Source organism: Pyrus communis, chromosome 7 (genome assembly GCF_963583255.1).
Source record: "Pyrus communis chromosome 7, drPyrComm1.1, whole genome shotgun sequence".
Lineage (NCBI taxonomy): Eukaryota > Viridiplantae > Streptophyta > Magnoliopsida > Rosales > Rosaceae > Pyrus > Pyrus communis.
Window position 1 is genome coordinate 769,543 of NC_084809.1, and position 13,880 is coordinate 783,422.

The following is a 13,880-nucleotide window of genomic DNA, read 5'->3' on the forward strand; positions in this document are numbered from 1 at the left end:
AGATTCTAATGATTGAAATTGATGAGTTGCCTTTTCAATCACCCCAAAGGTCACATTTGATGCCTACCGTTGATTTGTATGAGCCTAGGGTTAGATGTTGACACATGTGTCTGCTCAATTGGTTGACTGGCTGTCACATTTTGTGCAAATCTATCTTTCTAGATACGGCAGAATTTTGAGAAGTTTCGGATCACAATTCATGTGTAAGGTGTATGTATCCTTTGATTAATGTCAACGGAGTCGATAGCAAGAGTAACTTGCATAAAATTATTTTAAATATAATATTGTATTATTAAAGTGGAGCAACACGTGACAAAGACATTTTATGTAAATTCTTCTTTGTCAATATGGAACATCCAAACGCAACTCACTCTGCACATTTTTGCAGAGAGGCCTCTTGTACAGATTATCAATCCAGTAACTGTATTTGGGCTAAGTACATCTTACGCTCTTAAAGTTTGAAGTGATTTTACGTCTTTTTGTTAATAAATGAAATATCGTACTCTTTTTAACAAAAAAAGGTTCATACTTTTTTTTTTCTTTGTGACCGAAAGATCACAAGTCCGAATCGTGAAAACACTCTCTTTGCAAAGCAAAGATAAAACTGCGTACGATAGACATTTTCTGAACTTTCGCAAAGGTGAAAACCTTTATCACTTAGGGTTGCCCTTTTTGTCAAAAAGACTTCGTCTATTTTTCATAATTAATTATACATGTGATATGCATGGGCATATATAATTATATATAAGAGCAGTGCCACTGTTGCCATGTATCATTTATGTACAAAATCAAACAAGTGTCAATCGATACGTGTTTCTTTAATTATACAATATAATATGGACTGCGTGATACCAGCAGTTCTTTGCTTCTAGCCAAATCTAATATCCTAGTCAATACGTGTAGCTGGATCACTTCAGACTGAGAGTTTGAGAGCTCTCTGTTTCTCTCGCTCTGCAGCTTCCATGAGCCCGATGGAGGAACACTCGAACCAATACGCCGAAGCTGCAGTTCCCCAGACCATGCAAGAAACTGGTGCAGAAGAAAGAGATCCGGAGAGCATTGCTCTCCACCAACCACTCCTCAAGAGAAACCGGACAGTTTCTTCCACTCCACTGGCTATGGTTGGAGCCAAAGTCTCCCATATCGAGAGCTTGGACTACGAGTAACGACTTGAACAACCTGTTTCTAGTTTTCCATATCGAAAAGAAGAACCTGAATCCTTATTATGTTGACCTTCTTCACATTGAATTGAAGTTGGTTTGATGCAGGATCAATGAGAACGATCTGTTTAAGCATGATTGGAGAAGCAAATCCAAATTCCAAGTCTTGCAGTATGTATTTTTGAAATGGATCCTTGCCTTCCTTGTTGGACTCCTAACTGGTATAATCGCCACCCTCATTAACCTCGCTGTTGAGAATATTGCCGGCTACAAGCTTCTTGCCGCGGTTAGTTTCATTGAGAAAGGAAGGTTTGTTGCAATCCAGATATTATATTATAGTCTGTAGAAATGCCTATGATCGCATAAACAATACGGGAATCGTGTGGTGTAGGTACCTGATGGGGTTCATCTTTATAGCCGGGGCCAATCTTCTACTGACCGCTAGTGCTTCTGTTCTGTGTGTATGTTTTGCTCCGACTGCAGCTGGACCCGGTATACCTGAAATCAAAGCATATCTCAACGGAGTTGACACACCGAATATGTTTGGTGCGACAACAATGATTGTCAAGGTTGATTTTCATTTTTCAATTGAACATTGGTTTCATATAATTTCATAATTTATTAAGCTAAGTGGCACAAAAACTTTCATCTTGCAGATATTCGGAAGCATTGGGGCTGTCTCTGCAGGCCTAGATCTTGGAAAAGAAGGGCCTCTTGTGCACATTGGAAGCTGCATTGCTTCCTTATTAGGTCAAGGGGGACCTGACAATTACCGTATTAAATGGGGTTGGCTCCGCTACTTCAACAATGACCGTGACCGGCGAGATATCATTACCTGTGGTGCTGCCTCTGGGGTATGTGCAGCTTTCCGAGCTCCTGTGGGTGGTGTACTGTTTGCCCTTGAAGAGGTGGCAACTTGGTGGAGGAGTGCCCTTCTCTGGAGAACCTTCTTCAGCACAGCCATTGTGGTTGTGGTGCTTAGAGCTTTTATCCAAATATGCAATTCTGGGGAATGTGGGCTTTTCGGGCAAGGAGGGCTTATCATGTTCGACGTAAGCACTGTTACTGTAACATACAATGCGTGGGATATCATCCCCGTAGCTGTAATTGGCATTATTGGTGGAGTTTCGGGAAGCATGTACAACTATCTTCTCGACAAGATCCTCAGACTATACAGTCTCATAAATCAGTAAGCGACCCTAAACCAAATATGAAACTGACACACCACAATGTCAATTCGATACTAATTACTTCTTGGTTTACTCTTCCGGCAGGAAGGGAAAAGTTCACAAGCTGCTCCTCAGTCTCACTGTATCACTCTTTACTTCTGCATGCCTATATGGTCTCCCCTTCCTTGTCAAATGCACACCCTGTAACTCCTCTCTCTCGGAGTCCGTCTGTCCCACCAATGAAGGATCTGGAAACTACAAAAAGTTCAACTGCCCAGATGGCCACTACAATGACCTAGCTACTCTTCTCCTTGCCACCAATGATGATGCAGTTCGAAACATCTTTTCGACAAACACTTCCGCTGAGTATCATCCCTTATCCCTCCTAATCTTCTTCGTACTATATTGCATCTTAGGATTGTTTACCCTTGGAATTGCTGTGCCATCTGGACTTTTCCTTCCCATCATCCTTATGGGCTCAGCTTATGGCCGTCTGCTAGGAATTGCCATGCAATCATATACAAGCATTGACCAGGGGCTTTTCGCTGTTCTTGGCGCAGCTTCCCTAATGGCAGGGTCAATGAGGATGACCGTTTCACTATGTGTCATATTTCTTGAGCTCACCAACAACCTCCTCTTATTGCCCATAACAATGATTGTCCTCCTGATTTCCAAAACAGTTGGAGACAGTTTCAACCCGAGCATCTATGAGATTATACTGCACTTAAAAGGTTTGCCTTTCTTGGAGGCAAGTCCAGAACCATGGATGAGAAATCTGACAGTAGGTGAGCTCGCTGATGCCAAGCCGCCAGTAGTCACCCTCTGTGGAATTGAAAAGGTGGATCGTATTGTGGAGGTCCTGCGAAACACCACACACAATGGTTTCCCCGTTGTAGAAGAAGTGGTGCCGCCAATGGGATTGGCTGTTGGGGCAACAGAAGTACATGGACTAATTCTTCGAGCTCACCTTGTTCAGGTGCTGAAAAAGAAATGGTTCCTAAGAGAGAAAAGAAGAACAGAGGAGTGGGAAGTAAGAGAGAAATTTACCTCGGTTGAGTTGGCCGAGAGAGAAGAGAAGATCGAGGAGGTGGCTGTGACAAGGGACGAAATGGAGATGTATGTAGATCTGCATCCACTCACCAATAGAACACCTTACACAGTTATGGAAGGCATGTCTGTGGCAAAAGCTATGGTTCTTTTCAGGCAAGTGGGACTTCGCCATTTGCTCATTGTGCCAAACTATGAAGCATCCGGGGTGAGTTTAGCAATCATTCTCGTTTTACTAAACACCATGTACTTGTTAACGAGCGTTACAACTTGCACACGAGCATATTTATTCTGTCCATTGAGCATAGTTACTAAACATGGTACACTAAAATTTTTGTAAAGGCCAATATCACTAACCTCGATGTGTGCTCCATTTGTAGGTGCCTCCAGTGGTTGGGATCTTAACCAGGCAGGATTTAATAGCCTACAATATTTTGAATGCCTTTCCACATCTCACAAAATCTGCAGGCAGCGAGAAGGGGAACTGAAAACGTCTTCTCCTCAGCCAACGGAACTAGCAGCTTTCCTGGTGGAAGACAATGCATTCTTCATTTTAAAAATTTTCTACCAATTATTTATTCTTTTCATCCAATTCAAAAGGAGTCAGGTAGATATACAACAAATTGCAATTTCATTCATCTCTAACTATTCATTTTACACAAGTTTCAGCCGATGGCGAACAAAATCCCTTTCTACAAAAGGGAAAGCAACACAGAAGATTTGGTTTTGTTACATTCTCTCTACTAGATACTCCCACTAGTCTTCTTGTAATAACCCCAGAAAAAAGTTCAAGCGGCCATCAAAGTTCAAGCAATCATCACTGAAAGTCACTGCAAAATCCTACTTTCAGAATTGTTTACAAGCGTTTCTTCTGCTTTATTCCAGTTCTCTTTTTCTTTGGGCTTCCTTGGCCCCTCTTGAACACAGCTAAAACCTCGATGCTGCAATCATGGCAAAAGAACATTTATCATGCACAAATGGGAAAAAAATAATCTGGAAATGAGAATATGTATCAAATTAAAAGTATAATGTATGCTACATTTAATTTAGTCATTCAAACAGCTTGGATTTTCTGAGAGGTCTGCCTCGATAAGAACCAGGAAGAAAAAAGCATTTGAAGGAAATGTTGGCAATCTTGATAATATATCACAAAAATTAGTTATCCAGAATTTCGACCCAATAGAAATGTAACGAGATGCATCATATATTGGAAAGGAGAAAGGAGTCAAAAGAGAAGAAACTGATACATACCTCTGGGTTCCAGGGAAAAAATTATAGCCATGGGCTTTTTCCAAATGCCATGCCTTGCTAGACAACAAATCCTTGCAATCCTGTTGAAACATTAATCCCCAATTAGGTAGAGGAAGAAAAGGTAACAATAAAGTAGACGAAGACAGGATGGAATAATCAGAGCAGAGAATAATCTAATTTCATGAAATATCATAGCAACAACTTTATACCTCTTTGAAGCTTTCCCATCCACAACTTATATAAATAAGGGTTTGAGGCCATGATTTACTATCTTCTGAAGCAATTTCGCTTCCGATCTGAACTGAAGCTTCTTTTGCACGCAGCATCCATGGTCTCTTCTCATCCTTACCCCTTGAGCTTGAACTGAGTTGGCATATAAACGAGCTGAATTAATTATCCACAAGGACCACCAGTGAGGTCCTTGACTTCAATATTTTGAGTACAGAAATGGCCTAACCTATCTGAGGACGACTTAGCTTTACGCTTTGCTGAAGCTATACTCCGCAATGCATCAACAAGAGATGCATCCAGTCCCTTTCTAGGAGGATCAACAACAAGTACATCTGATCCCATGATCCAAGAAAGAGGGTCCTAGGTTATTTGTGAGAAATTTATAAAGTTAGTTCCCAACTATTCCAACGCAATCCTAATGGAATAACAGAGAAATTTGTAAAAATTCCTTTATACACCTTATGATATAGATATAAAAAAAAACTTGGGATCTCTGCATACATGACTCTGGGGTAACAACTTCAGAAATATATGATCATAAACTTTCAAAAGGTTACTATACTAACTTTAGAAGTGTCTGCAAGATGCCAGCTGATGCTGCTCTCTACCGAGTTTGGCAGGCGGTCAACTGACTTCTCAAAGGATACTTTTGATTCTTTGTTAATCTCAATGCATCGAACAGACCTAGACAGCAATTATAACTCCATTTTATAACATATAAAAACAAAAAGAAAGAAATTTTGAGTTTTTATACCAGTGCTTTTACAATTATCCCAATTCTTGCCTGCATTTTCTTGTCACAGCTAATGATAATCCAATTACACCAGCTCCTGCATACAAATCAGCAACAGAAGCTCCCTGAGGGACATATTTTTGTAGCTTCCGGAGCAAGGTATCAAAAGCCTGGAATGGAGTAGCATTAGACCACGAGATAGTGAGTGGAAATGTAGGGATTTCCGTAGTCAAGTTTCAGAAAACAGGTTCAATAGGTGGTTCGCTATTAAACCAAAGGTTCATTCTGTTTACACTTTACATCTTTCAAATTATGATGCCTTTGAGATTTAAGTATACACTTACTAATATATGACATAATATCTGTGCATTCTAAGGGTTTTCTTTTTCTTTTTCTTGTTTTAAGAATTTAAGTGGTTGATACGGCTTTAATTTGCAAGTTCATAATTTGAACGGAAGTTGATGCTGATGGAAATGAAATTATGCATTTGAATAAAATTTGAATAGTTGGGTAATAAATTTAAAATACCCTTGTGTTTGCTTGGCCAAAACTGGACGGAGCCAAGGAAATATCAATTCCTCCAACATGTTCCCAAAAGTCTCTTTCTCCTAAAAGATGTCTCCATCTATTCCCAAAGATTATCTGCATCACCGAGTAACATAAAGTAAATTCAAATAACTTAGTAAAAACTCACTAAAAATAACCCTTTGGACTCACATTGTTAGATGATGTCTGAAAGTTAGCCCATACAGAGTGAATCAGATTGACCGTGCTCCTCGGCCCACCATTTCTCCATATGAACTGGAAACAAGCATGCAGATCATATATTCTTTAATATAATTCTTTTAAAGAAAACATTTACAACAATGAAATGAAGTAGCTAGCTCACATTAGCCAAGGCTTGCAGTTTCTCTGTATTCGGGGAATTTTCGTTTCTTGAATTCCATACTAAAGCTACCTGCACTTTACCTAGAAAGAGACGTAATTTCTATGTTAATCAGATTTCACATTAAAATTTGTGTATCACACAAAAGCTCTTTCTAGAATAACTCTGATAAATTCAGCTACTAACCATTCTTATATCTTTCGGAAGCAGGAAGGGAAGTATTGTGTGTTGTCACAGCCATCTGCACACAACACCACTATTAATTGAATTCCAAAACACTACAACTTACTAACATGTTTTCTATGCGCCATTTCATTATTTTGAATCACATCAGTCACCTGCACATATCGTAAATCACCCGTCCCCTCATCTTCATCATACGGCTCAACGTGTAGTTCAGCAATACCTGAATGTTATACAAAGAAGTATTAAACGATTCAAGACTCAAAAACTGGAAATGAAAGCAGGTAACATTGAATTTGAATTACCCAAAAACGGACCTTGTTTAAGCAGCTCCACAGCAGCATTTATACTTGGATGATGAGCTGCAAAAACAGAAAAGAAAACACAAATTAAACTAAAAATATAGAATTTAGCACTAATCCAAGGATTATTTATCAAATATAAAGTCATTAGGATTGGGACCTTTGCATTGAGGAATATCTACTACATTATGAGTTCCCTCCTGATAAAGCCCAATCAGGGGGGTTTCCGGTGAGCCACGAACGGCTAACTTTGCGCGACACCGCCATCCCCACTAACACCAAACCCAGATAATATCAAGATAAAAACCCTAACCAATACCAGAGAGATATTTCTTTTTATTTAAATTTTAAGAAAAGGCCTAAACTTTACGAAATTAAGGGGAAAAGAAGTTAAGTAAAGCACCAATTTGCAACTGTCAAAAGTGAAATCTGAGACTCCAACTGTCTTGAAAAACTCCGTCGCCTCGTCGACGATGACCGGACGGTGGAGATTGAACTCGTGCGTACACCCGGAGCACCTGATTATACACCGAACAGAAAACAAAATTTAAATCAAGACGAACAATAATTATGAGAAAATAAACTAATAGGGATTTGAGCTGAGAGTTACGATTCGAAGTGCGGGCAGTGGAGGGCGCAGGTCAGCGGCGGCGGAGGAGGGGTTGAGCTAGGGCTCAGTGAGAGAGAAGGTAGTGCTGTTGGTACTTGTGGTGGTGCTGAAGCAGACGGCGGGGGATGCACTGCGGTTGGGGACACGTGGCAGGTGATGAGTGGAGGCGGAGGAGGACGGACGGAGAGGAAGCAGAGAGGCATGTTGTCCGGCGGCCGTTGCCCTGTGGCGGGAATAGATAATAGACAAAACAGACGTTGATGGACTTTGGTAGAAATATCTCAACGGTTAAAAAACGGGAAAGCTGCTAATTACAAAATTTCCCCGGAGTCATAGCAGTTCTTCAATTTTGGTCGTCAAACTTTTTTTGTCCCAAATTAGTCCACGTGTTAATGATGGTAGTGACATTGAATCAACCAATTTGGGTTTGGTTAATTTTGTTTGTTTTCTAGCATAAATGCCTATTCTTGGACAAAAGTGGTCATATTCTAATATATTAAGGGCGTTTTTAACAAGTAGATGAGTTTTTGGAATTCCCTTATAAAATTATCACCTGTTATTCAGTCAACTTTTGTAACGAAAGTCACTTCATTTGCATCAATCTTTTCCTGCCAAAGATGAAACCCGGTCGGAAGGATCCACGAGGCCTTGTTTGAGATCGAGAAGGGGTTTCCTCTCAAAATACATGCATCCCACCTCATGATCAGTGCTGTAGAAATGAAAACACTTAAGAGGTGAAAGATTATATGTCGTCGTGTAAAAACCAAGAGGTGAAAGATTTGGACATGGAGTCGTCAACCATAATGTCGTTGTTATGAAAAGTTCCAATAACATCTACATTTTCCTCGTTTTATGACAGCCACTCCTGTGTCTACGGAGATATATCCCCCAAGTGCTGTGAAGATGAAAATTTATCCCCCCGGTTGTTTTCGGCTTATCGTCATCGAAAATTCACCAAACTTTCCGGTGTTGGTATGTCTGAACATTTTCTCGAAACCAAAATTTACAATTATTGTCTTTTCAGACACGAACATAATTAGAATTAAAACTTTCACTAATTTTCTGGCTGCCAAGAGTTAAATGGTGGTGTGACTAGAAAATCCCTAATATCAGTTGCCTTCAGTATGTAGATGATACACGTTTAACAGGAAACAACCCTCGACAAATGTCTCGTTTGCTCAGACGTACAAAATTCGTGGATCCCAAACAAATTTCTACACCTGTTCCTTCTGGACAAAAGCTCATTGAGCATGATGGTGAACCACATGATAATCCGGAGATGTACAGGAGCGTAGTTGGTGTCCTGCAGTACTTGACTATAACGAGACAGACTTGTCATATGCCGTGAACCAGGTATGCCGGTTTATGCATTCTCCAAAGAACACACACTGGATGGCAGCCAAGAGGATTCTACCATATGTAAAGGGTACGTACAACCATGGCCTTGTGTATAAACCTGGTGGTGAGCAACTCATGGCTTACTGAGATGCAGAATACGCGGGAAATCCATACACAAGACATTCCATGGGTGGGTTTCACATTTATTTGGGTTCGAACTTGGTGTGTTGGAGTTCAAAGAAGCAGAAAACTGTATCTAGGTCGAGTGCGGAGGTGGAGTATAGGCAACTTGCCTATACAGCCGCTGAGTTGTCTTGGCTAAGGTCCTTGTTCAAAGATTTGCATTTGCATCTTGTCAAACCAACAATATGGTGTGACAATGTGTCGTCCATTGCCCTAGCTTCAAATCCGGTTTTTCACTCAAGAACAAAACACTTGGAGGTGGACTATCATTACGTTAAAGAGAAGGTTGTTCGAGGCCAGCTATTAGTTAATTTCATTTGCTCTCGAGATCAGATTGCCGCTCTTTTTTACCAAAGGACTGCTGTCATCACGGTTCAAGTTTCTGGTATCCAAGCTTCAAGTGGTGCCACGTCCTGTCAGCTTGCGGGGGGATGATGGACCAAGTCCTGATACTTCAGTGTCTGTTACAACGGTTTCAAGTTGCTGTGATCAACCTCAACACTTATCCACGAAGAAGTAGCGTAGGTTTATAACTCTTTTTCAAATATTTGAAATATGGTTTTGCAGTACACGTTGATTGGCTTCTGTTGTATCTTTTTTGAATTTCAAACTTTCCTTGTAAATAGGGTTTTCAATACCCTGGATGTAATATAAAGTATTATAAATATATGCAAACCATTGTTGAAATGGGTATTGCTATTGAAGGGAAAACCTTGAGTTCTTTAAGTTTTACAACTAATCCTTAGAATGTCTCGCGAAATGAGCAACCAAAAACAATTAGATGTTGCAAGAAAAACACGAGAATTTCGTCTTCCAGAAAACTAAGAGTTCGCTGCCTGAATACAATTATGGGAAGAAGAGTAAAATTCCACGACTCATAAGATATTTATGATTCTTTCTTACCAAAATAATAATACGAACAACAAGAAGAAGTTTTTGGGGGTCTTATTTGCTTTCATATGCTTTCACATTTGATAGTTTCTATGATCTTTTCTTCAGAATGGCTGATACATATGCATACACCTTGTGAGTAAAGTTGAAATACGCACATCTCCAAGACTTCTTGATGACCAAAGTCCCGCAAACTCCCCAGAACCCGAAAGAGAAACCTATCACCATGCTGATTATGAACCACAGCTTATCGAGCTTACTGTCATCATCCTCGCCACCTCCACCTGGAACCTGAGGTGTTTCTTCGTCGCCTTGGCAATTTGGTAATGGATGCCCACAAAGACCTGTATTGCCTTCATAAATGGACAGATCAACGAGGGTTTCAAATTGATTACTTCTTGGGATTTCCCCGGACAAGTAGTTGTGTGACAAGTTGAGATGATTCAAAAATGTTAAATTAACCATGCTCCCCAAAAGTTTGTTGCTCGATAGGTCGAGAGTTTCTATCCACTCCAAGTTTCCGATCTTTTCTGGGATATTTCCTGTCAACTGATTCATGGCCAGGTCCAAAGTCCCCAGCCTTGTAAGGCTTGTTAGGCCTAATGTCATCTCTCCTGACAAGTTATTGTCCGAAGGATCGACACTATTGAAGAGGTAGAGGATGGAGTCATATTCGAGCACTCTTCCTTTCGCCACTACCTTCAATCTTCCCTGGTAAAGATAGTCACCTGTAACTTTATCCGAGACTTTGGGTCTGAAGCCAGTTAAGTTACCTATGCAGCGGGGAACATTTCCGGAAATATAGTTGTGTGAGAGGTCCAATATGTGGAGACTTGAAAGGCCACATAACTGCGAAGGGATGCTCCCGCTAAACAAGTTGAGCCTCAAACGCAAAATCAACAAAGAGGGCATGCTTTCTCCTATGGAAGCCGGAATAGATCCAGAGAAATGGTTCTCACCAAGATCAAGACTCCTCATGTAAGTGAAGTTTTTCATGGAAGGAAGCTCGCCCGAAAGGTTGTTGCTAGAGAGTATCAAGAATCTGAGTGAAGTAAGAGAAGTTAAGGATCTTCGGATTGAACCTGAAAGACTGTTATTCGACACATCTACGATGTACAATGATGGCATATTGTCCCAAAAGTCAGGAACCTCACCAGACAACTGGTTATTTGAGATAACCATGGTTGTTAATTGGCTTAGATTACCCAAGGACAGGGGAATGCTTCCATTCAAAGAGTTCCGAGAAATGTCTAGATCCAACAGAGAGGGAATTACTTCACTAATGTCATGAGGAATTGGCCCAGAAAACAGATTTTCTCTAAAGATACAACATGGTAATGTTTGATGACCAGAGTGGGAAGGGGCCCTCGAAGCGGTTTGAACGCAAATCAACATTGCCAGGTTTGATAAATCGTAATGAGTTAGGCACCCTGCCGCTTAGCTGATTATAAGCGACATATAGTTGATCTAATTGCAAATCCAACTGCGAAAACCACTCCGGTATGGTATCTGAAATCCTAGCATTGTTGAGTACCAGAGTGACCAGCTCAGTCTGATTTCTGAGCCATGTAGGAAATTTAGGACCTAGTTGGCATGACCTAATGTTCAAGTGTCTCAGTCTAAAGGGAGCTATCCAATCAAAACTAATGTAGAAAACTAAGGAAATGTTTGGGGAAGTGTTATATATTTCAACCTCTCTTAGGCATCCAAGTTTCGTGAAATGAGCTTCTGTAATTGAACCTTCCCATGTGTTTTCCGAGATATATAGTGTAGTCAGCGACGACAGCTGCCCAAGACTTTCGGAGATGATCCCACTCATTTGATTGTGTGAAATGTACAACTCCTCCAAAGAGTTCAAGTTTCTGATCGATTTTGGGATCGAACCCTGAAATGAGTTATACCACAAATTGAGGATTCTTAAGCTTTTAAGATTTCCCAAAGAATCAAGCAGTTTTCCTCTCAGACTGTTATATCACAAATCCAGCCTCTCTAAGCGGCTGTTTGTGCATGTAGACAAACTATCAACGAAATCAGTAATCTCGCCAGTAAATTTGTTGATAGGAAGATTTACCGTCTGCAACTGCATAGCGTTCCCAAGCTTCTTGGCAACTGTCCTTCAATGTTTGAGTTTTCCGACAAATCAAGCATCCGAAGAGATTTCAAACTGCCAATTGTTTCTGGAAGTGCTCCGTGGAGACTGGTCGAGTGCATTTCCAAGGTGACTAGTTTAGTCAAACTTAACAACCAGGGATGAGAGATCGAGAACCGAAAGGGATGCAAAATTCATGGAAGGAAGAGTGAGAGGAAGGACGGAAAGACCACAAGAGGGCAAATGCAATTCAACGAGTGAAGGGAGCATATTGACAGTCGGAAGCCAATATGAGTTAGCCTTGCTTAGGTTTACTCCTCCGAGGTTTAGGTACTTTAAGGAAGAAAGAGGAGCAAGCCAACGGATTTCATTCGCAACCGGTTCAAAATTATAGTAGCTGAGGTCTAGAGAAAGCAATCTCGAAAGGTTTCCGAGATTGTGGGGAATGACTCCACCGAAAGATGCACTTGAGAGATTGAGGTATTCCAATTTCTCTAGTGATCCAATGAAGCTTGGAATTTGAACACCTTTGAAGTTATTCATGCTCAAATCCAAGTGAATTAAATCATTCAAAACAAGCAAAGAAGGGTTGATCTCACCGCCAAATTCGTGCGCTGTTCCATCCTCACCATCGGAAAATTCATTGCGGAGATTGAGCTTGGTCACACGTCCAGTTACGTAGTTGCAGCCTACGCCGCTCCATTGACAGCAATCTTCTCCCACCCAAGACAAAAGCCGGTCTGAAGGATCTGTGAGACGCGAACATAATTAGAATTAAAACTTTCACTAATTTTCTGGCTGCCAAGAGTTAAATGGTGGTGTGACTAGAAAATCCCTAATATCAGTTGCCTTCAGTATGTAGATGATACACGTTTAACAGGAAACAACCCTCGACAAATGTCTCGTTTGCTCAGACGTACAAAATTCGTGGATCCCAAACAAATTTCTACACCTGTTCCTTCTGGACAAAAGCTCATTGAGCATGATGGTGAACCACATGATAATCCGGAGATGTACAGGAGCGTAGTTGGTGTCCTGCAGTACTTGACTATAACGAGACAGACTTGTCATATGCCGAGAACCAGGTATGCCGGTTTATGCATTCTCCAAAGAACACACACTGGATGGCAGCCAAGAGGATTCTACCATATGTAAAGGGTACGTACAACCATGGCCTTGTGTATAAACCTGGTGGTGAGCAACTCATGGCTTACTGAGATGCAGAATACGCGGGAAATCCATACACAAGACATTCCATGGGTGGGTTTCACATTTATTTGGGTTCGAACTTGGTGTGTTGGAGTTCAAAGAAGCAGAAAACTGTATCTAGGTCGAGTGCGAAGGTGGAGTATAGGCAACTTGCCTATACAGCCGCTGAGTTGTCTTGGCTAAGGTCCTTGTTCAAAGATTTGCATTTACATCTTGTCAAACCAACAATATGGTGTGACAATGTGTCTTCCATTGCCCTAGCTTCAAATCCGGTTTTTCACTCAAGAACAAAACACTTGGAGGTGGACTATCATTACGTTAAAGAGAAGGTTGTTCGAGGCCAGCTATTAGTTAATTTCATTTGCTCTCGAGATCAGATTGCCGCTCTTTTTTACCAAAGGACTGCTGTCATCACGGTTCAAGTTTCTGGTATCCAAGCTTCCAGTGGTGCCACGTCCTGTCAGCTTGCGGGGGGATGATGGACCAAGTCCTGATACTTCAGTGTCTGTTACAACGGTTTCAAGTTGCTGTGATCAACCTCAACACTTATCCACGAAGAAGTAGCGTAGGTTTATAACTCTTTTTCAAATATTTGAAA

The 13,880-nt window shown here is 40.9% G+C and overlaps 2 protein-coding genes and 1 pseudogene across 2 annotated transcripts; 1 reads left to right on the top strand and 2 right to left on the bottom strand.

The window, feature by feature from the left end:
• The first annotated feature begins 877 nt into the window (after nucleotides 1–877).
• On the top strand, nucleotides 878–4,007 carry LOC137739651 (chloride channel protein CLC-b-like). Its single transcript, XM_068479297.1, has 6 exons — nucleotides 878–1,162; nucleotides 1,269–1,469; nucleotides 1,552–1,729; nucleotides 1,817–2,349; nucleotides 2,435–3,584; nucleotides 3,757–4,007. The coding sequence occupies exons 1-6, from the start codon at nucleotides 963–965 to the stop codon at nucleotides 3,862–3,864; spliced, it is 2,370 nt and encodes a 789-aa protein (XP_068335398.1). The 5' UTR covers nucleotides 878–962; the 3' UTR covers nucleotides 3,865–4,007.
• On the bottom strand, nucleotides 3,999–7,840 carry LOC137739650 (uncharacterized). The gene is made up of 15 exons (XM_068479296.1): nucleotides 7,573–7,840; nucleotides 7,366–7,480; nucleotides 7,123–7,234; nucleotides 6,978–7,022; nucleotides 6,816–6,883; nucleotides 6,664–6,718; nucleotides 6,481–6,560; nucleotides 6,309–6,392; nucleotides 6,120–6,233; nucleotides 5,643–5,761; nucleotides 5,425–5,542; nucleotides 5,085–5,218; nucleotides 4,837–4,990; nucleotides 4,628–4,707; nucleotides 3,999–4,317 (listed from the first exon to the last, which is right to left on the bottom strand). Exons 1-15 carry the CDS (start codon nucleotides 7,773–7,775, stop codon nucleotides 4,233–4,235), a joined length of 1,566 nt encoding a protein of 521 aa, XP_068335397.1. The 5' UTR covers nucleotides 7,776–7,840; the 3' UTR covers nucleotides 3,999–4,232.
• A 2,234-nt stretch (nucleotides 7,841–10,074) lies between these two features.
• On the bottom strand, nucleotides 10,075–12,814 carry LOC137739078 (receptor-like protein EIX2; annotated as a pseudogene).
• Nucleotides 12,815–13,880: the final 1,066 nt, after the last annotated feature.